This window comes from Palaemon carinicauda, chromosome 2, assembly GCF_036898095.1.
Source record: "Palaemon carinicauda isolate YSFRI2023 chromosome 2, ASM3689809v2, whole genome shotgun sequence".
Lineage (NCBI taxonomy): Eukaryota > Metazoa > Arthropoda > Malacostraca > Decapoda > Palaemonidae > Palaemon > Palaemon carinicauda.
The window spans coordinates 146,338,794-146,360,365 of NC_090726.1; the positions used below are offsets into that span (position 1 = coordinate 146,338,794).

At 35.9% G+C, this 21,572-nt stretch overlaps 1 protein-coding gene across 8 annotated transcripts in view; it reads left to right on the forward strand.

The window, feature by feature from the left end:
- Window positions 1-21,572, forward strand: part of Stacl (Stac-like) — a 963,585-nt gene that overhangs the window by 639,445 nt on the left and 302,568 nt on the right. For 4 of the 8 annotated variants that reach the window (XM_068358813.1, XM_068358785.1, XM_068358777.1 and 1 more), the window contains 2 exons: window positions 349-579; window positions 3,528-3,587. The exons of 1 other annotated variant lie outside the window; for it this stretch is intronic. In XM_068358813.1, the coding sequence (XP_068214914.1) occupies window positions 349-579; window positions 3,528-3,587 (291 nt within the window). The remainder of the gene's footprint in view (window positions 1-348; window positions 580-3,527; window positions 3,588-21,572) is intronic. 3 more of the 8 variants (XM_068358749.1, XM_068358768.1, XM_068358795.1) reach the window with 1 other exon arrangement.

The window sequence follows — 21,572 nt, forward strand, 5'->3', positions numbered from 1 at the left end:
CGTGAAAGATTGTAAATACTGTATGCTGTAAAGGGATCTTCAGCTTTCTTTTCTTTTGATAATCATAATGTGTGGAATTAATCAATTATATGTTTTGTCATTGTATGTAGACTAAATCTGCACTGTTGGCATTTATTTTAATTGTACTGTTCTGAAAGATGTGGTTGCCTGTCGTAAACACAATTTACAGTATAGTTATTTAATGGCTTCTAGACTTTCAATGTGCAGTTTTTTTTCTTCTTTTTTTTTGTGTTGAGAACAAATAACTAATTTGGATTGCATTGCATGGCTAGTGTACCTATAAGACAAAGTGCTCACTAACTTTGCTTCTTATTGTTGTTGTTATAGACAAGAGTGAGGAGGTGGACCTGATTTACCAGGTGCTGAAACAGGCAGGTGACCTGGGTGGGCGTCGCAGTACCCATGGGTCTGTGGAGCGTGACCTGGGTCGTGATGTGGGAGGGTCAGGGGCGTCCTCTGGTTCCGGCAGCGCTACCTCCCTCCACCGGCGCCACCCGAGACCTACTAACACCGGCACAACCCTCACTGTCAACCCTGCTCCTGTGGCCTCCTGTTCAGGTACTAACCCTACTAATACTTCTCTCTCTGTCTTTTCTCTCAACATTCCTAGGATTTACATTGAAATGATCTCAATAATGAAAAACCACAATCTATATATTTTCTTACAGATGAGGGAAGTGAAACTTTAACCTTCTTTCTTGACATTTTTAATCTGAAATTTACTCATTGGTATATAAAACAACTGTATATTTCTTATACAAATATTTGTCTTAATTAGTATGATTTCAATACGCAATTTAACTTAATAGCTAATTTTAGGGTCAGTTCATCACTTTTTTTTTTTTTTATTGGTCCTTAACTTTATTAGTTCTTAAATCACAATTTTCTTATGAGTGTCTCTTTTTGTGATAGGAATTTTAAATGGATAAGAGGTGAAAAATGGCACATTTTGTAGAATTTATTTTTATAAATAGAATCAAGGTATTATGATTCACCCTCAGGTTAGGATCTTTTTCAACTGCGGTTGAAATAAATTATAGAAATGCAGGTACTACACTGTGATATTAACTTTTTGAAGTATATAAAAGATAATTATCAGTTTGTCCCTGAGACTGCATTTCGCAAAGTGATGTTAATTCACATGTATGGGAGGTGTAGGGGCATATATATTCCTAAGACACTATACATAAATGTTACATCAGAGTGTTTTGCACAGTTTTGTCAGATTATTTTGCCCTTGAAAATTAAATCCCTCATTGGTTAAGACACAAAAAAATTTCAATCAATCAGATGTAAGAAAAAGGCATAGGCCTAGTTTTCGTGTTATTTTACTTTACTCGTAATTTTGTGCTGTTGTTGTTTAGTGTGCATTATCTATTATAGTATAGATATAAGAAGCGTAGTTTGTCATTGAAACTTTTGCATTTATTGTTAACTTGTACATTTTCAGAATTCATTTTATCTGGGTTTAATGGCTACCGTTTCAAGAATTTGTTTTTACTTTTGACCATTTTGAAGACCGTCACCCATGTGATCGTAGTTTGCGATTAATAAAGATTGTTAGCGAATCATACTAAATAACAAGATTCCTGTATACTGGAATGTTTAGACATAGATTTATATTATAGTTAAGGTTTCATTTAGGGTGATGTTGGTAGCATTACATTGTATTGCATAAACCAGTACAGTACTACATAGTAATTGTTACACTGTTGTAATTCTTTGATATACTGTACTCTCTGACATGAGTTATTACTGTTTTTTTTTATTGATATATAACAGTCCCATTTTTGCATGTTTAATGATAGAGCAAGTTTGAAGATACAGCAAGCAATCTTTTTTAACAAGACAGTAATGCCTAATCTGAGTGAAGGTTAATTTGTCATAAATATTTTGTTGATAATACAGTGTCTTAAGAGTACTTATCATTCTTCAGCTAGGCAGGTGATAATTATTTTTGATGTTAAAAAAGGATATATTCATAAATATCAGATGCACACATTGTACATTTTAGAAAGGGGTAAAAGATTATTTGCTGGGTCATTTGGTACTGATATGATATTTGGATTTGCGTCCTGTTATAATATATATTTCACTAGTTACAATTATTCCCTTAAATTACATCATATTATACGGGACGATACAGCATTTGGCATTATTTTTCTTTGCTATTTGAATTTGAATGATGGCTTTGGGATGCAAAAACCAATTTGAAAGACTTTATTGGACCTGTCAGGTACAGTATATAGAATATTTTGCTGGTTGTCGAATGAAGCATAACTGAACTATTGTCCTATATGACTACTGCATGTAATAAGCAATTGACCCCTATTTGTTGTGTGCATTTCAAAGAAAATTTTATGAAAAAAAAAAAAATCTAGTTGCAATTTTGAACTCGGCATTCAGTACCTCTTTCCAGATGACCTGGACCCAGCAATTAAACTTGCCTGTAAATTACCATTCCAAATATTTTACTTAATGAATACTTGCTGTTTAATATGCAAATCTAAGCTATGTGTAGTTATATGCAATATGTATATATTTATATATATATATATATATATATATATATATATACAGTATATATATATATATATATATATATATATATTTATATATATAAATATATTTATATTTATGTATGTATACATGTATATAATATATATATATATATATATATATATATATATATATACATATACATATGAACTATATATATATATAAATATATATATATATATATATATATATATATATATATATATATATATATATATATATATATAATTATATATATATATATGAACTATATATATATAAATATATATATATATATATGAACTATATATATATAAATATATATATATATATATATATATATATATGAACTATATATATATATATATATATATATATATATATATATATATATGAACTATATATGTATATTTATATACAATATATATATATGTTTATATATATATATATATATATATATATGTGTGTGTATATATATCTATATATATGTACATATATAATTATTTATATGTATATATACAGGTATATATTTAAATATGTATATACATATATATATTATATATATAAATATTTATATTCATATTTAAAGTTCACATGTACATTGATTACATATTGTTTTACAACCACACACTTGTGAATACTGTACATGCAGTACATGCACTTCAGTAGGTTTATTTTGATAGATACAGTATTAGGTAGCAGAGTTGGCAAAAAGTAGCTTATTTAGATGGCTAAAGTAATGTATATAAATCAGTACAGTAGATAGTTCTAAGTGCAGATGATGTTGATAGTGTTCATAGAATTAATATGTTTAGTTACTGTACTTTGTTAATTATCTACTAGATGTATGTCTCTCTCTCTCTCTCTCTCTCTCTCTCTCTCTCTCTCTCTCTCTCTCTCTCTCTCTCTCTCTCTCTCTCTCTCTGTTTATCGTTTATTCCTGTTTTCTTCCATTTTACTCCCATGAGGCTCTCGAGGGCTTGCGATGATGACGATGAGCCAATCAATGTACTCGATGGAAATTATAGGTTTGTAATCCTTGGCTATTCATCTCATTCTTTCTCCTCCTCCTTTATTCCTCTTTATTCACCTCCTGTAGCCAGCATGGCATTAGGGCTTTCAATATGTTTTGGTTCTTATTGAATGCAAAACTACTTTTTATTAAGGAAGTTGTATGTTGACTTGTCTTTGTGGATTAGACTATTATTTTTTCGTGTTCATCATTTACAATGAACCTCTTGAGTTTTTTTAGTTAACAACATCCAAAATACAATTTTTTTTTTTATCAAAGTTTCTCCTGAGTGTATTTTTCAATATTGGAGCCAAGCAGAGTTCCAGTTATTAGGTGTAACTTTTACTGGAACAGCAAATATGAAGTAGAACTCAAAATTATTTTGAATTTTTTAATACTGCTCTTCCAATTATTTTGAATGATTATAGCACACTGCTGGTCTCCGGTGCATCGCTGAGTTTTGCCAGATACTAGATTTTACAAATGGATTTTTAATGTAGTTTTTTAGTAAATATATTATGAAGTTGTATCTCTCTACAAAATTTTTGAGTGGGCTAAATGTGTCATGCACTCTAGACAATCATAGAGTTTCAGTTTATTATGACAAGGGAATTTAAAGTGACGAACATAATACGAAACGTACCTATTTTACCTTTCTTCATATATCAATAAACTATTTTAGCAACAAACATTTTCAGGTTTGAAGCAAAAACTCGAATTGAAGATAATTCTTACATCACTGCTTAACCAAATAGAAAGATTGAATTTTATGTTAACACCTTTACTATCATAATGATTTAGATTTGGCAGGAGATGTTGTCTTAAAAGTTTATCCTCACAAATCCAGCAATATGCTTACCCCTAAAATTTCCTCTTATTTATAACTGATGCATTTTTTATGATAGCAGGGCTAGTTATTTGCTTCTGTACTCTGCAATATTTTGAAGTTTTAATGAAATTTCCATAATTCATAAAAAAGTTTAAACTTTTAATATTCAAGAAAAATGTTGACCTTGCATATTTTGTTTTTTTATGCAAGTAAAGTAACCAGCCCTGCAAACCGTTTTTATCATTTAATACCAGGACTATTTGTATGGGTGGTCTTGATTAAACTGCTTGAATTTAATTTTCCTTTAAACCATTGGTCCTTTTCTTTGTCTAATGAGCATCATGTTACACTGTGAAAATTGTGTTATTTTAAGGTTAAGAAAAACTTTGATGTCCTCAGTTTAACAGCTTTGGTTGAATATGTTCCTCCTAGCAGGATGAACCTCGGTGTTATCAACGCTTTGAAAAATTGGTGATTACTTATTTAACATCTTTGGATGAATATGTTCTTCTCAGTGGGAAGAATCTTTGGTACTCCTTTATAAGGAATTTTTCATGCACAAAATTGATTCTTTATTCCACATGTTGAGAGTTTTTTTAAGCAGACCTGTGCCTCTGTCTTCTGATGGGTAAATGTTTGGGATGTCGTGAACATTAGACCATTTCCTGATGTCAATGTCGTAACAGTTTATTATTATTATTATTATTATTATTATTATCATGTTTTTTTCTCATTTTACCTGATGCATAGAATTTCATTGGTTACTGAATTTAAGGTGTTTAGATGTTATTGTTATGAGATGGGTTATATTTGAATGGCACTGGCAAATAAAACTCGGAATGCCGTATTTAGTTACGTTGATTTTTATAGGTGATTAGAGTGTTGGGGCTTGCAAGTTACCGCAGTATATGTTATTTGTGTGATAAATCGGAAAACATATTTGTATATACTGTACTGCATACATTTGTAATTTTGAACTCCTTAGTATATTTATTTTTTTTCAGAAGATTAACCCCTTAACTAATACAGAACATTAACTTGATAGGACTTGATTTAATTTTTCAGCTTTAGTGTTGCAACTCTTTCTCAATAGTAATAACAATATAATTTCGAAAGAGGGTTAAGATTATGGACTAGAAATATGGAACATTCTTTTAATTCCTAAAATGTATTTTTCCTTAAACTAAATTGTATTTCTTACAAACCTATCCCTCATAAATAGGAGGCAAAATGCTTGCCGTTTAAATGTCTTGTACACTACAGTCTTATGTCTGACATATTGGAGAAGGGTAGTAGCAGTTTTACACATGCCCAACCTGAATCTGCAAGTGCACTGCATTCACCTTCTTTGCTTTCATCCAAAGTTTATAAGACAACAAGGGATAGGAGGAACTCTATGAAAATAATGAATTTGGTTTTACCCAAATTATTAGATTTTTTTTTTTTTACCTCAACCCATGATTCGCTTGTATCCCATATTGCTGCGTCGGAGGGAAGCTTTAAGTTGCCGAGTTGAACCACCAAGATACAGAGAGAGTTCATGGAAAAGAGGATTAACAAAGAACATAAAACTGAGAGGACATGGGAATAGTAGGAGAATAATGTTGTGGCCTATTGGTAAAGTTTCTACCTGGTGATCGCCAGACTGGGGTTCAAGTCTTACTCAAACTCGTTAGTTCCTTTAGTGTCTGCAACCCCACCATCCTTGTGAGCTAATGGTTGGGGATTTGTCAGAGCCCATAGGTCTACCTGGTGAGTCATCAGCAGCCATTGCCTGGCCCTCCCAGGTCCTAGCTTGGGTGAGGGTGTGGACATTGATCATATGACATGGTCATTCTCTAGGACATTGTCCTGCTTGCTAGGGCAATATCGCTATCCCTTGCCTCTGCCATTCATGAGCGGCCTTTAAACCTTCAAGTCTTTAAAATGTGTAGTCTTTCATTAAATGAAAGATACCAAAAACTTATGTAAGATATAGTGATAAGTAATCCCATAAGTTTACATCTCTAAAGATGTCCTATTTGAGAAATTAATGATAACAGGTCTTAACCCTATCATTGAAATAAAGGTTAATTTACACCTAAAGGGAACAGCATAAAACAGTTTTCTAGATTTTATACTCTTGTTGTGACTTATAGATTGATCTCCTTAGTTATACAGTTGAATCAATGGAACTCCATTTAATGTATTAGTTGAAGAGATTCATATGAGCATCACTTTATCATTAATTTCCTTTTCCTAGTTATTTCTGTTATATGTTCTTTATCATTGTTAGTTGTATTTTATAGTCTATTTTTTATGTATTATTTCTCTCATGGACAATCGTTTTATTAGAGCTCCTAGGGTTTTAGCATTCTGCTTTTTCAAAGTGAGATTGCTGCTACAATAAGGGTGATGGTGATGGTAGTGGGTAAGGGCTCAGGTTTTAAGGACAAGATCTTTAATCATTAATTCATTACAATTTTCCCATTTATTCTATTACCATAGAGCCTAGCAACAGAGGTAATTGTGAGGGTTTCTGTTGAACAGTCCTGTCTATTTGAAGTATTCATCTTTGGCAAAAAGTCTGCTGAATAAAGAATTAAGTTAGTTATCAGAAATACTATTAAGCTTTTGGTTCAAAGACACAGAAACCAGTTGAAAACCCATCTATGTTCTGGAGATTGACCAGAAAACCTCATGCAAAGGCTTTTAAGGACACTAGCCAAGGCTCTTCAACACTAGTAAGATCTCAGTTTAGTCTTTGACAACTTTAATTTTCTTCGGAATACTGGAATAATCTTATGAACTCCACTGAAGAAACCAGTCTAATCCATGAAGCTCAAAGACCCAAGATTGTGCTAGACCTGTACCATTTGCCTCTGGAAAATATCTACTATTGGAACAGTTACAAATACAGTAAATCTATAAAGGCTTCTAAGGAGGTTAGGCAAGGTTCTCCAAATCAAGTAAGAGATTCAAGTTTGGTGACTTTTTCTTCCTCAGAAGTCTGGCATAGTTTTTTGAAGAAACCAAGTGAAACTTATGTAGCTCAAAGACCTGGTAAAATGGAAGTTTGCTGGCTAAGACCAACAGCTTCTGATCCCTCAGGAAAAGATCTGCTTGTGGAATAGATAATGAAACCACATTCAGTTTGATATTAACCTATTAAGCTTACTGTATAGGTTTCTAATGAGGCTGGGCAATGCTCTTCAAAATTAGGAAAAGGCCCTAGTTTAGAGTCTGACAGATTGATCTCTTCCTCAGAGTGCTGGCATAATTCTGTGAGTCCCACTTAAGAAAATGTCAAATCCATGATGCTCAATGACCTGAGAAAGGCATAGATGTGTAGTCCTTGATGGTTAAGATTAACAGTTTCTGATGCCTTAGGAAAAGGTTTATTACGAGTGGAATAGATACAGAAATTGCATTAACACCCTTTCAGTGTACTAACTTTACAACTAACTGTATCTTCTATGGCAGTGTTTGAGGATTAAAGCTCTGCAAGGTTAATGATAGGTTTGACTGCTTCTAGTGAGAATCTTCTGTCTTTAAGGATTTGCTGGATAAGCTCTGCATATAAAGCTGCAACATCTCCAAATACCAGCAAGTTTGCAGGTAGTAATACAGATAGAGGAATTTCTTCCTTTTAAGGCTACTACTTGGGTTATATGTAAATAGGGACAGAATAATGGAGAACTAGACAGAATAATGGAGAACTATTCTCACTGCACCCACAGAGGAGCATTAAGGGTTATCATCATGACCTTGGAAATCCAGAATTTGACCAGAAGTCCTTTTTTTAAAATAAATGGATGGATGATGCTTACCTTTCCAATTTTTTCACAAAAGGAGCAGAACTGTACACTTTAGATTATCCCAAGAGTGCATCAGGGTGTTATTCTTTCAGGCTGCTGTATCCAATTGAATGGAGAAGTAAACTAGCTGCTTGTGGCTTAGACACTTGGCAAAAAAAAGATCATCTAATAACATACTCTAAAGAACCCTGCATGTCTCTGGGAGCAATGACTATTCTTATATGCTTCCTTATGCTGAGGGAGTTCACATATATGAAGCTAACTTTGGTATGGTCTCCGCATCATGGGGTTCTCAAATAACGATTTTTATTGCTGGGTGACTAGAGTTCCAAAACTTTTACCATGTTAATTCTCTAGGTAAATGCCTATCATTGAGTGGTCTGTTATCACACATACCACCAGGCAATGAGGGTGTTGAATGAAGTCTTTAAAACCAATGGGTGAGATTTATTCCTTAGAGATCAGGATGCCATTGTTTAATACAGTAGTCCTGTAAATGTGCCCCACCATCCTTTATTTCCTTGATCTGATGATCCAGTGGTTATGCCATCTCTCCCATTCTCCATTCCTGTTTTGACAAGTCTGGGAACAGTAGGTCTTCTGCCATAAAAAAAAAAAACGACAGCTGTCTTGAATCCTGTCATAGTAAAAGATCGTTAACATATTCTGAAATGATTAAGAAACTGCCAACCAGGAATTTATGAGTTTCAGGTATAAATTTTACTTTCTGAATTAACTACTGTAAGGCAAGATAACTAACTAGAGATTAACCCATTTTGGTGGTATATCATTTTCATTAAAGTGTATACATCAAAGATGACATTAAATTTTGTCATCTGTGAAGCAAACTGATCCTTTCATTGTTACTGTCCATATCCAAGTATTTAAATCTCATTATTGTTGTTAGTTATAGATCTTCCATTTGATATGCAGGACTATAACATGTCTGCCTCAGTAAGTGTAAGTGTTAATGTAGCGCTGCTAGTGGCAATTTCCAATATCACATTACTCGTCCATGAGAATCTGGTCAACATAATTAATAGGTATATCCTTATTTGTGTGCTGAGGAGAAAGACAAACCTTGGTTCAGTGACGATTGTAGACATGCTTGTTTTGAGAAGCAGGAGGCCTTTCATCTTTGGGAGGGTAATAAATCAGATTTGACTTGCAATAAGTATACTCAGCTAAGAGCTGTTGCTCGGAGGGTTTATATTTCAATAGAAAAGGAATGCAATTTAACCATGAAAGAACCCTTTTCTGGTACAACCCAGGAACTTAATTGGTGGGCTACCCTTAAATCTGTATTCTTGGGTGTCGACATAACAGTTCCTCCTGTACCTAAACTAGATGGCTCTGTTATTCGCTGTCCAAAGAAAAAGGGAGCAGTAAGTAGAGTAATGAGAAACTCAATCTTCCTTATTACTGTTCTCCTGAGCCTAAACTATTTAGTTTAGCTTTCCAGTCCTATGAAATTAAAACATTCTTGATGGACCTTGATGCTTAAGGTGTAGTAGGCTCAAATGGTATTTTTCCTTGTTTTTTTTTTTATAAAGACTTTCTTAGCTCTTAAGTTGTCTGTTATTTTCTGCAACTTGAGAAAACGGGGTTCTTTTTGGTAATGTTACTCCACTAGATAAATGTGTTTGTGGTAGCTTTAGATCAGCTGATTACTGCCCAATTTCCATAATTCCCATAATGTGAAACCTGTTAATCATATGTGCCTCTTAATTTGCTATTGTCAATTCATTTAGGACGAATAAGTTGAGTGAATAAAAGAAATGGTCAAAAGGATAGAATGATTCGGTAGATTTTTAAACAGTTCTATATTGATGATGATGACAAGGCACATAACACAAGAAGTGACGCAAGTAGATGCTGTCCACTTGTTGATGCAGATGCTACATAAACCGAGCTACTATCATTTTTCTATTTGACAAAAGACTGCAGTACCTATGGCATTGGAAGACCATCAATGCTGGCAATATATGAAGGAATTATTTTAATCAAATCTACATGTCCTGAAGAAAAAAAAATGAAAATTTTAAGCCGAAAAGCATAACATTGCCTGTATAAGAGGATGATTATTTAGATATGGGTTACATATTTTTTAATGCCAGTTTGTAAATAATGTTTAATGGTAACAATCCATATAACTGATGAATTTTCAATTTTGCAATTACATTTTCCGTTGCAGAATTAATTTTCTGGTTTAAATAGTATATCATGATGATTTGATATTAATACTGCTTAAAGTCACTGAAAATAAAAAAGATTTATGATTATGAGTATTACCAATACAGTATATGTAATAATGTTTCAACATTTAGTCTTCAATCTAGTGATATGAGACTAAAGTTACTGAAAAAAAAAATCTTGTTAGAATTATAATTGGTTGATTTTACCAATATGTGGATGTACTGAGATTATTAGTGTCATAGTACACTCTCTCTCTCTCTCTCTCTCTCTCTCTCTCTCTCTCTCTCTCTCTCTCTCTCTCTCTCTCTCTCTCTCTCTCTCTCTCTCTCTCTCTCTGTATATATATATATACTGTATATATATATATATATATATATATATATATATATATATATATATATATATATATGTATATATATGTATATATATATATATATATATATATATATATATCTATATGTATCTATATGTATCTATATATATATATATATATATATATATATATATATATATATATATATATATATATATATATATATATATATATGGCAATTTGGATATAGACGAAGGATGGAGCGTTTGAACTTATTTGATCTACAAACTCGGTGACTAAGAAGACAGTTGATAGTGGCATTCAATATTCCTAAAGGAATGACAAGTGCAGATTACAACAATCTATTCAAGCTTAGCACAAATCAGTCCAGAGGTAATGGATACAAACTAGAATTGAAAAGATATGACACCACTCGATGTGGCAATTTCTTTACGTACAAATTAGCAAATACTTGGAATAGACTTCCAGCAGGTGTAGTAAACAACACGGTAAACAAGTTCAAGAATAAATTAAACAAGACCATAAGAACACTCAATGCTTTAAGACGCAGCTCTACCAAATAGCAAGTGGACTCTCCGCAGATGAACTTTGAGACATCCAATATTGTTATAACTCCTTTTGTCTCTCTCTCTCTCTCTCTCTCTCTCTCTCTCTCTCTCTCTCTCTCTCTCTCTCTCTCTCTCTCGTTGTAAACTTGATTTTGGAAATTACGTTTTTCTTCAGAACAATTTAATCAGATTTTCATGCCTTTTATCTTTTAGGTATATATGTAGTCAAATGTAAATGGTTTAGTATTTATACTGAATAATCTATGAAAATGGTGCATCTATGATTGTCATGTAGGAAATGTACAATATATTGCATTTTGCTATTTAGTAGAATAGGATATTATTCTCTCAGTTTGTTACAAACTTTGAAGATCCAATTTTATTAGTTTGGTACTCTTTTATCTATCCAAGAAGTATATATGTATTTTGTATATCACTGTGTTAAATTGCAAATTGGTAGAAAAGTTGAAGAATAATCTTTAGTGGTTTTTTTCACGCTCGAGAGTATGCTCCTTTTCCAAAATTCTACTGTTTTACATAAAGAATGGGTTTTTATGGATTTAAAACTACTAATTTCTAGTAGATGACTGAGTTAATTCAGCATCCTCCAAAACTGTGATGTATGTATCATAATATTAAATGATGAGCTTTTTAGGTCCTTTAAAATAAATTAGCAGGATTTATTTGTGAGATTCAACTCAATTTTTTTTCATGATTCATCTTTTCTAAGTCTGTATTTAATTTTCATTTCCTATAGTATTTATCCCCAGAATGTAAAGCTGCTTATGGCACTGACCTTCCTGCAAATCACAGCATCTGCCTTAGTGCTATAAAATTCAAAGCTTAAACTTTATTCTGGGGGGTTAGACTTGCAATAACTAATTTGGGAGTATCGTTTGAGTGCTGTGTGATTTTGAGATTATTTGATCAACAATTTTATTAATATAAGTCATAATATAAGCCAAAACCTAGAGTTACCAAATTTTTAAAGCTACATATATAATTTTTGTGTACTTGGCCCTTTTAGAACCTCAACTCCCCAAAGACTGGTGAAAGGATAAGATATTTTGTGTGTTCTCCATCTTAAAAGAGACTAGTGTGTGGAATATTTGAAGAATGGCAATAATGAAAAAAATAAACTTAAGAATTGAAAAAGACAAATTTAGTTCAGTACATAAGGTCATTTTACTCTGAATATCATTTATACCCAGAAATATTTACTGTATACTTAATCCAAAGTAATATAGGTTAGCATGTCTTTAGGAGGCATTACCAACACTTGTCTGCATAGATTAGCCATACCAATACATTTCTCTTTTGTGATCTTTTCTTTATCCATTGAAGCATCTTTTGTAATTTGTCATTCCCTTTGTAATTTTGAGAAGGGTATTAAGTACAGTGTTATTTCAAATACAAATAAATTCATTTTCCTCATGACATAGAACCTTGGTTACAAGAGGGCTGATTGTTTACTTGAAGCAGAAATATGATAATTAGTCCTAGGTAAACCCCATTTTAGAATTTTCAGGTCTCACCAAAATCAAGTCTTATTAGTTTTTTGTTTTATTCAGGAATGTTGCATGTGTTATTTTGCTCATTACATTCTAACTTTTTATAAATTTGCATAGTGAATTTAGGCATTGTGTATATAAACCTTGACAACTAATGGACATTATTTTATGTACATCCTCAAAGTCTTTGCCCGCTAGACGTCTGATGAACATAATGTATGTTCCCAAATAAATATTTCTTTTCTAATATTCATTAAAAATAAAATTTTGTATCGAAGCAAAAAAATAGATCTATGCTAGTGATAGAGCTAGTTGACTTCATCGCTATTGGTTTGGAATAATGAATCAACCCGTATATCGGCTGCTTATGAGTCATATTCTATAGTTGGCTATCTTCTCTTGACTTGGCTAAGAGTAGGGAACATATTTGCATATATTTCCGTATATTTTGGCCTTAGCTCGTTATGAACTTTATACCAAATGTCGCATAAAGACTTTGGGGACATTTTAGTGATGGTACTGATGTCTGGATGAATGTTTTGTAGTCCATGGGCCAGAAGTAAACCGCCCCCCCCCCCCCCCCCCCAGGGAATTTTCACGACTCTCCTAGTTTTCTTCCTTAGGGTGTCCTTTATGCATATCCGAGTGTTTCCAAACACATAAATTCGGCAAAAATGCAAAATTATCACTTTTTGTACAAACCACGCCAAATTTTCATTTTCAGCCGTACTGACTTTGTGTCGCTTTATTGGCTCTAACTTCCTTAGTATGCAAACTAAGTGAACATTTTTGGCACCAACATAATTCTAACACCAAGAGCTACACAATGGTATATAATTATGTCCATAATTAATGACTATTACGTATTCAAGGGCCTTTATTGTACCCCCTACCTTTATTTTTTTTATTGGAAATGGGGACCTGTAACTAGTTGCTACTGATACTGATGAAATTGTTGAGGCATTTGGTTACATTTCTGTATTTGATTTTGTACATAATCTTATTTAGAATATTGCATATCAGCTTCATTTACCAATTTCCCAAAATATATGAATTAAGTCACAATAATCAATTGATTGTATAATGGCCACATATCAGCGATACCCACTCTTCTCCGTAACTTCTGTAAATTGTTACATAACTGCATCATTTTGGTGTCAATAGATAACAGTAAATTCTCCAGCTTTCTGAAATTGAGTATGTGCATAAATTATGATGCATTTTCATTTCAGGCAAAGGATCCAATATCAACTGGTGATAATTAGTAAAGCATGGCAGAACGTCCAGTTGGTTTATGGAAAAAGAAAAGTCAAGAGGAAAAAAACCTCTGCAGAGTGGGCCAAAAGGACTTGCATTATACATTTTTCTGAACAGAAAACTGACAAAATTGTTCGAAAACTGACTGATGTGAGCTTTGAAAAGATCAAGGAATCAGTGCAGCTCCGCAAAGCTAGTGCTGATGCTAACGTGAGGATGGATGAAATCTGTGAAGAAGTTCCAGAGACGCTTAATGCAAATAAATACCCATGGAATACACAGGAAGTACTATCAAAAGTTTACAAATGTTGGTCATATCAAAAGTAGAAAATGACAACATCCAGTTGAAGATGACGAAGGGCCTTCAACTTCAAATCGAAAGAGAGTATCATCTTCATCAATTTTATTTCCTTCAGATCAGTGCCTGTTCTGTGGAAAAAAAACAGAAAACGAGACAAGGGTATCAGAGAGTTTCCAACAAAGTGTGTTACTGAAACTGCAGCTGAGTCAATACTACAGGCTGCAAATCATAAAAATGACTGCACATTACTTGGAAAGATTGAAGGCTGTGACTTGCGAGCACGAGAGGCACATTATCATAATTCTTGTCGCAGAGATTACACTCGTAAGCAGGAGCGAAATGTTAATAAAGAGCCGGATCAGAGTGCTGTTGAACATTTAGCTGCCCATAGCGAAGCATTCTCCTACATCTGTGGTTATGTTGAAGAACATATAATTAAGGGGTGCAACGTAGAACGTGTGACAATGTTGAAAGAGAAATATTTGCTATATTTACAAGAACATCATCCATCAACTTACAATCCAAACTACAAAACCTATAAACTCAAGAACAAGTTGGAGAAACATTTTAGTCACAAGGTTAAATTCTGGGCACCCAACTACCGAAGTGAATTTATATATTCTGATCTCTTACCAGTTGGACAAGCAGTAGAGGCAGCATTTGAGGTGGCCGCCTCTGAGGAAAGGTTTCTCCAGGAAGCAGCTATGATGCTCAGACGACAACTGATGGATGCCAAAAAGAATGTAGCTGTACTGCCATGGCCACCTACAGCAGCGCAGTTGATGTCTATAGAGAACAAACTACCACCAATCCTGATTAAATTTTTGTTGCAGCTTCTATGTGGGAAACCATTTAAAGATATTTCGTCAAAGACGAAGAGAATGGTCGATTCATGTGCTCAAGATGTATGTTATGCTACGAACCAAGTCAAGAAGGTTACAAGTGCGACCAACAAACAAATTCAGATTAAAGCTGAAAGAAACCTCTTTGGACAGCTTGTGATGCTTTCTGAGGAGCACATCAGCAGCCTGGAGAAGACACTAAGCTACCCATTAGCACCAATACCCTGGGCACTTTCAACTACCGATGGTAATCCTGTGAAGACAGACAAAGCAAAATTGTTACGTGTACTGGAGACTGGTGTTGCAGCTCCTGATGCACCAAAAGTAGAAGAAACAGTGTACATCATAGATGGCAACGCAATTTTGCAAGCTCTGATTGGCCTGCCTACTACCTTTGAGGAACTTGCAAGCAAGATGTTTGAGCAGTTGCCAAAGGTACCAAGAGTAGACTTCGTTACAGACACATACAAGAAGAATTCCATAAAGAGCTACAAGCAATTGCATCGTGCCGAATCACAAACATTTTTGATCAAAGGTGTAAGTAAAAAAGTAATTCGTGACTGGAAATTTTTCATGAGTAATGACTCAAACAAAGAACAACTGATCAAACTTTTGTTGTGTGAATGGAGAACAGAAAAATACGCCCCTAAATCACACAACAGACATATATTTTGTGTATAAGGAAGAATGCACTCTCCTTACAAGTGGGGATGGATTGACTGTTCAGACCAGGAAGCAGATACTCGGATCATTCAGCATTGCATCCATGCTGCCAAATCATTTGGTGCAGAAAAGGTGATTGTAGTCCGTTCACCAGATACTGATGTCTTCCTATTGCTGTTGAAGTTTTCTCAAGATATTGACCCGTCTGCGTTATTTGATACTGGTGTTTCAAACAAGAGAAGTCTAATTAATGTGAGAGCTTTTATTAGCAAACATGGTACAGATTACTGTAAACTCATGTGCTCTTTTCATGCATTCACAGATGCGATACAACAGGTGCCTTCGTTCGCCGAGGTAAACTTACACCAAAGAAGACACTTGATGCCCATCCTCAATACCATTCAGCATTAATCTCTAGCAACCACTGCTGAACTTTCTAAAGAAACATTCAGTGAACTTGAACAGTTTGTCTGCTGTATGTATGGAAAGGCCAACTACAAAGACATAAACAAGCTGCGCTATGATATGTTCAGACAAAAATTACAGCTCCAGAAATGCCAAACTTTCTCCAGTTGTGATGGCATTGATCTGAGCTTGCTACCACCATGCAGGTCATCACTGCACATGCATATCCTCAGATGCAACTACCAAGCATGTGTTTGGAATAAGCCCAGTGTGCCAAATCCAGATATACCAAGTCCAGTAGGCAAAGGCTGGAAACTTGATGACTCAGGACAGCTGCAGATTGACTGGGTCAAAAGTGATATACTGCCACAAGAGCTCATTGATATCATGCCAGACAGAGAAGCCGACAGCGATAACGATTTGGATATAGAGGCGACATCATTTATAATGAAGAATCATGAACGCAATGTGTAAATTGTCAAGCTAATTCTTTTCTGTAGTTGACTGTTGCCAGTGACAAAGAGAGACTAAGTAGGACATGATACTCCACATATAATGATATTTATATGAACACAACTTCGCAAATTTCAAACATTGATGTAGACTTCCAAGCTCTTCACCATTTACTTGTTGGTATTAGTTGTCAGTTTAAGTTATAAATGACATTTATTTTGGTTACATTTATCTTATTCTACTGCTAATCAATGATTTTCTTGGTTCTCTCAGTGAATGACACCTGTCAGATATGAAAGTCAGACACACTGCAATAGGTAGTGTCCTACATTTATAGTTTTAGTCATATTTACTATGTTTGTGCATGCGTATTCATGATATAAGTATGTGGTGGCCACTCTACAGTGAATAATGTCCAAGCAGTATAATTCTCTTCAAAGCATCTCCTTTAAATGTTAGTAAAATACTCTTTTGTGTAATAAATCATAAAGATAAATTGTTTTGTTGCCATTTGGTACCAGAAAATAGAGATGATATGAGAGTAGAACAAAGTTCCGTCAATTGAAATTTAGACTATTTTTAAGGGATACGTATCAGCAATTTAGATAATGGATTTTAGTAACTGATTAACTTTACATCATCAAGCTTAGTTGTATATGCTCCAAGCATATGATTGGCACCAAAATAATGCAGATATGTCACGATTTAAAGAAGTTATTAAGAAGCATTACCTACAAAGTAGGTATCGATAAAAATATCTGCCCATTATACAATCAATTGATTATTGTGACTTAATTCGTATATTTTGGGAAATTGGTAAACGAAACTGATATGCAATATTCTAAATAAGATTATGTACAAAGTCAAATACAGAAATGCAAACAAATGCCTCAAAAATTTCATCAGTATCAGTAGCAACTAGTTACACGTGCCCATTTTCAAACACAAATTAAGGGTACGGGGTACAATAATGGCCCTTGAATACGTAATAGTCATTAATTATGGACATAATTATATACCATTGTGTAGCTCTTGGTGTTAGCATTATGTTAGTACCACATATGTTCACTTAGTTTGGATATTAATGAAGTTAGAGCCAATAAAGCGACACAAAGTCAGTGCGGCTGAAAATGTGAAAATTTGGGGCGCGGTTTGTACAAAAAGTGATAATTTTGCATTTTTGCCGAATTTATGTGTTTGGAAACACCCGGATATGCATAAAGGACACCCTAAGAAAGAAAACTAGGGGGAGTCGTGAAAATCCCCTGGGTTTCACTTTCTGGCCCATGGCCTATTATGATTCCAAGGACTCTACTTAGGGAAGGCAAGATGATGCAACTGTAAGTTCTGCCTAGAAATCTTAGCAGAATTTAGATTATACAAGTTTGTGTGTTTTGCAGTGGCACAAAAAATCTTACAACAAAATAAAATCAAGTTAGAGTTGCTATATGCAAGTGTTTTTTGAAGTCTCACAAAAAAAAAAAATAAAGTTTCAGTTGCTGAGAGATGATTCTGATGATTCGGATTAAAATTTAACAGCAAATGTAAGTGTATCGGATTTGGGATCTGAGGATTTACCAAATAGTGAGAGGGGAAATTTCGGTGATGTCAGTGTATGGGAGGGTGGAAGTGATAGTGAAGGTGTCAGTTATCGTAACTATATGAACAAACGTTCAAGTGTTGGTGGAAGGGAGTCTCGTTTAAAGGATAGTCCTGTTGGTGTTGTAGAATCATTTAGAGGTCATTTGGCTTGTGGTTTAGTGGTTGTTGATGGTGTTGGGAGTGGTGGTGAGGGTACTGGAGATGGGTGTTGGAAATGGTGCTGGGTTTGGCATTTGAGATACCTTAGGAGGTCGTTTTGAGAGTGGTTTAGGAGTTGTTGGTGGTGTTGGGAGTGATGGTGGGAGTACTGGAGATGGTGTTGGAAATGGTGCTGGGGTTGGTATTTGAGATGCCTTAGTAGGTCGTTTTGAGAGTGGTGTAGGGGTTGTTGTTGGTGGTGGGAGTACTGGAGATGGTGTTGGAAATGGTGCTGGGGTTGGTATTTGAGACGCCGTAGAAGGTCGTTTTGAGAGTGGGTTAGGGTTTGTTGTTGGTGGTAGGAGTATTGGAGATGATGTTGAAAATGGTGCTGGGGTTGGTATTTGAGATGCCGTAGAAGGTCGTTTTGAGAGTGGTTTAGGGGTTGTTGGTGGTGGTGGGAGTACTGGAGATGGTGATGCAAATGGTTCTGGGGTTGGTATTTAAGATGCCTTAGACTTAGAACGTCGTTTGAGAGTGGTTTAGGGGCTGTTGTTGGTGGTGGGAGCACTGCAGATGGTGTTGGAAATGGTGCTGGGGTTGGTATTTGAGACGCCGTAGAAGGTCGTTTTGAGAGTGGGTTAGGGTTTGTTGTTGGTGGTAGGAGTATTGGAGATGATGTTGAAAATGGTGCTGGGGTTGGTATTTGAGACGCCGTAGAAGGTCGTTTTGAGAGTGGTTTAGGTGTTGTTGGTGGTAGTGGGAGTACTGGAGATGGTGTTGGAAATGGTGCTGGGGTTGGTATTCGAGATGCTGTAGGAGGTCGTTTTCAGAGGGGTTTAGGGGTGGTTGGTGGTGGTGGGAGTACTGGGGATGGTGTTGGAAATGTTGCTGGGGTTAGTATTTGAGATGCCTTAGTAGGTCGTTTTGAGAGTGGTTGACGGGTTGGTGGTGGGAGTACTGGAGATGGTGTTGGAAATGGTGCTGGGGTTGGTATTTAAGATGTCGTAGAAGGTCGTTTTGAGAGTGGTTTAGGGTTTGTTGGTGGTGGTGGGAGTACTGGAGATGGTGCTGGAAATGGTGCTAAGGTTGGTATTGGAGATGCCTTAGTAGGTCGTTTTGGGGTTGGTCTAGGGGTTGTTGGTGGTGGTGGGAGTACTGTAGATGGTGCTGGAAATGGTGCTGGGGTTGGTATTTAAGATGTCTTAGAAGGTCGTTTTGAGAGTGGTTTAGGGGTTGTTGGTGGGGGTGGGAGCACTAGAGATGGTGTTGGAAATGGTGCTACGGTTGGTATTTAAGATGCCTTAGAAGGTTGTTTTGAGAGTGGTTTAGGGGTTGTTGGTGGTGGTGGGAGTACTGTAGATGGTGTTGGAAATGGTGCTGGGGTTGGTATTGGAGATGCCTTTGTAGGTCGTTTTGGGATTGTTCTAGGAGTTGTCGGTGGTGGTGGGAGTACTGTAGATGGTGTTGGAAATGGTGCTGGGGTTGGTATTGGAGATGCCTTAGTAGGTCGTTTTGGGATTGGTCTAGGGGTTGTTGGTGGTGGTGGGAGTACTGGAGATGGTGTTGGAATGGTGCTGGGGTTGGTATTTGAGATGCCTTAGAAGGTCGTAGTGTGAGTGGTTTAGGGGTTGTTGGTGGGGGTGGGAGTACTAGAGATGGTGTTGGAAATGGTGCTACGGTTGGTATTTAAGATGCCTTAGAAGATTGTTTTGAGAGTGGTTTAGGGGTTGTTGGTGGTGGTGGGAGCACTGGAGATGGTGTTGGAAATGGTGCTGGGGTTGGTATTAGAGATGACTTAGAAGGTCGTTTTGAGAGTGGTTTAAGGGTTGTTGGCGGTGGTGGGAGTACTGGGGATGGTGTTGGAAATGGTGCTGGGGTTGGTATTGGAGATGCCTTAGTAGGTCGTTTTGGAATTGGTTTAGGGGTTGTTGGTGGTGGTGGGAGTACTGGAGATGGTGTAGGAAATGGTGCTGCGATTGGTATTTGAGATGCCTTAGAAGGTCGTTTTGAGAGTGGTTTAGGGGTTGTTGGAGGAGGTGGGAGTACTAGAGATGGTGTTGGAAATGGTGCTGGGGTTAGTATTTGAGATGCCTTAGAAGGTCGTTTGAGAGTGGTTTAGGGGTTGTTGTTGGTGGTGGGAGTACTAGAGATAGTGTTGCAAATGGTTCTGGGGTTGGTATTGTAGATGCCTTAGTAGGTCGTTTTGGAATTGGTTTAGGGGTTGTTGGTGGTGGTGGGAGTAGTGGAGATGGTGTAGGAAATGGTGCTGCGATTGGTATTTGAGATGCCTTAGAAGGTCGTTTTGAGAGGGGTTTACAGGTTGTTGGAGGAGGTGGGAGTACTAGAGATGGTGTTGGAAATGGTGCTGGGGTTGGTATTTAAGAGGCCTTAGTAGGTCGTTCGGAGAGTGGTTTAGGGGTTGTTGGCGGTGGTGGGAGTACTGGGGATGGTGTTGGAAATGGTGCTGGGGTTGGTATTTGAGATACCTTAGTAGGTCGTTTTGAGAGTGGGTTAGGGTTTGTAATTGGTGGTGGGAGTTCTGGAGATGGTGTTGGAAATGGTGCTGTGGTTTGTATTTGAGATACCTTAGTAGGTCGTTTTCAGAGTAGTTTAGGGTTTGTTGTTGGTGGTCGGAGTACTGGAGATGGTGTTGGAAATGGTGCTGGGGTTGGTATTTAAGATGCCTTAGTAGGTCGTTTGGAGAGTGGTTTAGGGGTTGTTGGCGGTGGTGGGAGTACTGGGGATGGTGTTGGAAATGGTGCTGGGGTTGGTATTTAAGATGCCTTAGTAGGTCATTTGGAGAGTGGTTTAGGGGTTGTTGGCGGTGGTGGGAGTACTGGAGATGGTGTTGGAAATGGTGCTGGGGTTGGTATTTAAGATGCCTTAGTAGGTCGTTTGGAGAGTGGTTTAGGGGTTTTTGGCGGTGGTGGGAGTACTGGAGATGGTGTTGGAAATGGTGCTGGAGTTGGTATTTAAGAGGCCTTAGTAGGTCGTTTGGAGAGTGGTTTAAGGGTTGTTGGCGGTGGTGGGAGTACTGGGGATGGTGTTGGAAATGGTGCTGGGGTTGGTATTTGAGATACCTTAGTAGGTCGTTTTGAGAGTGGGTTAGGTTTTGTAGTTGG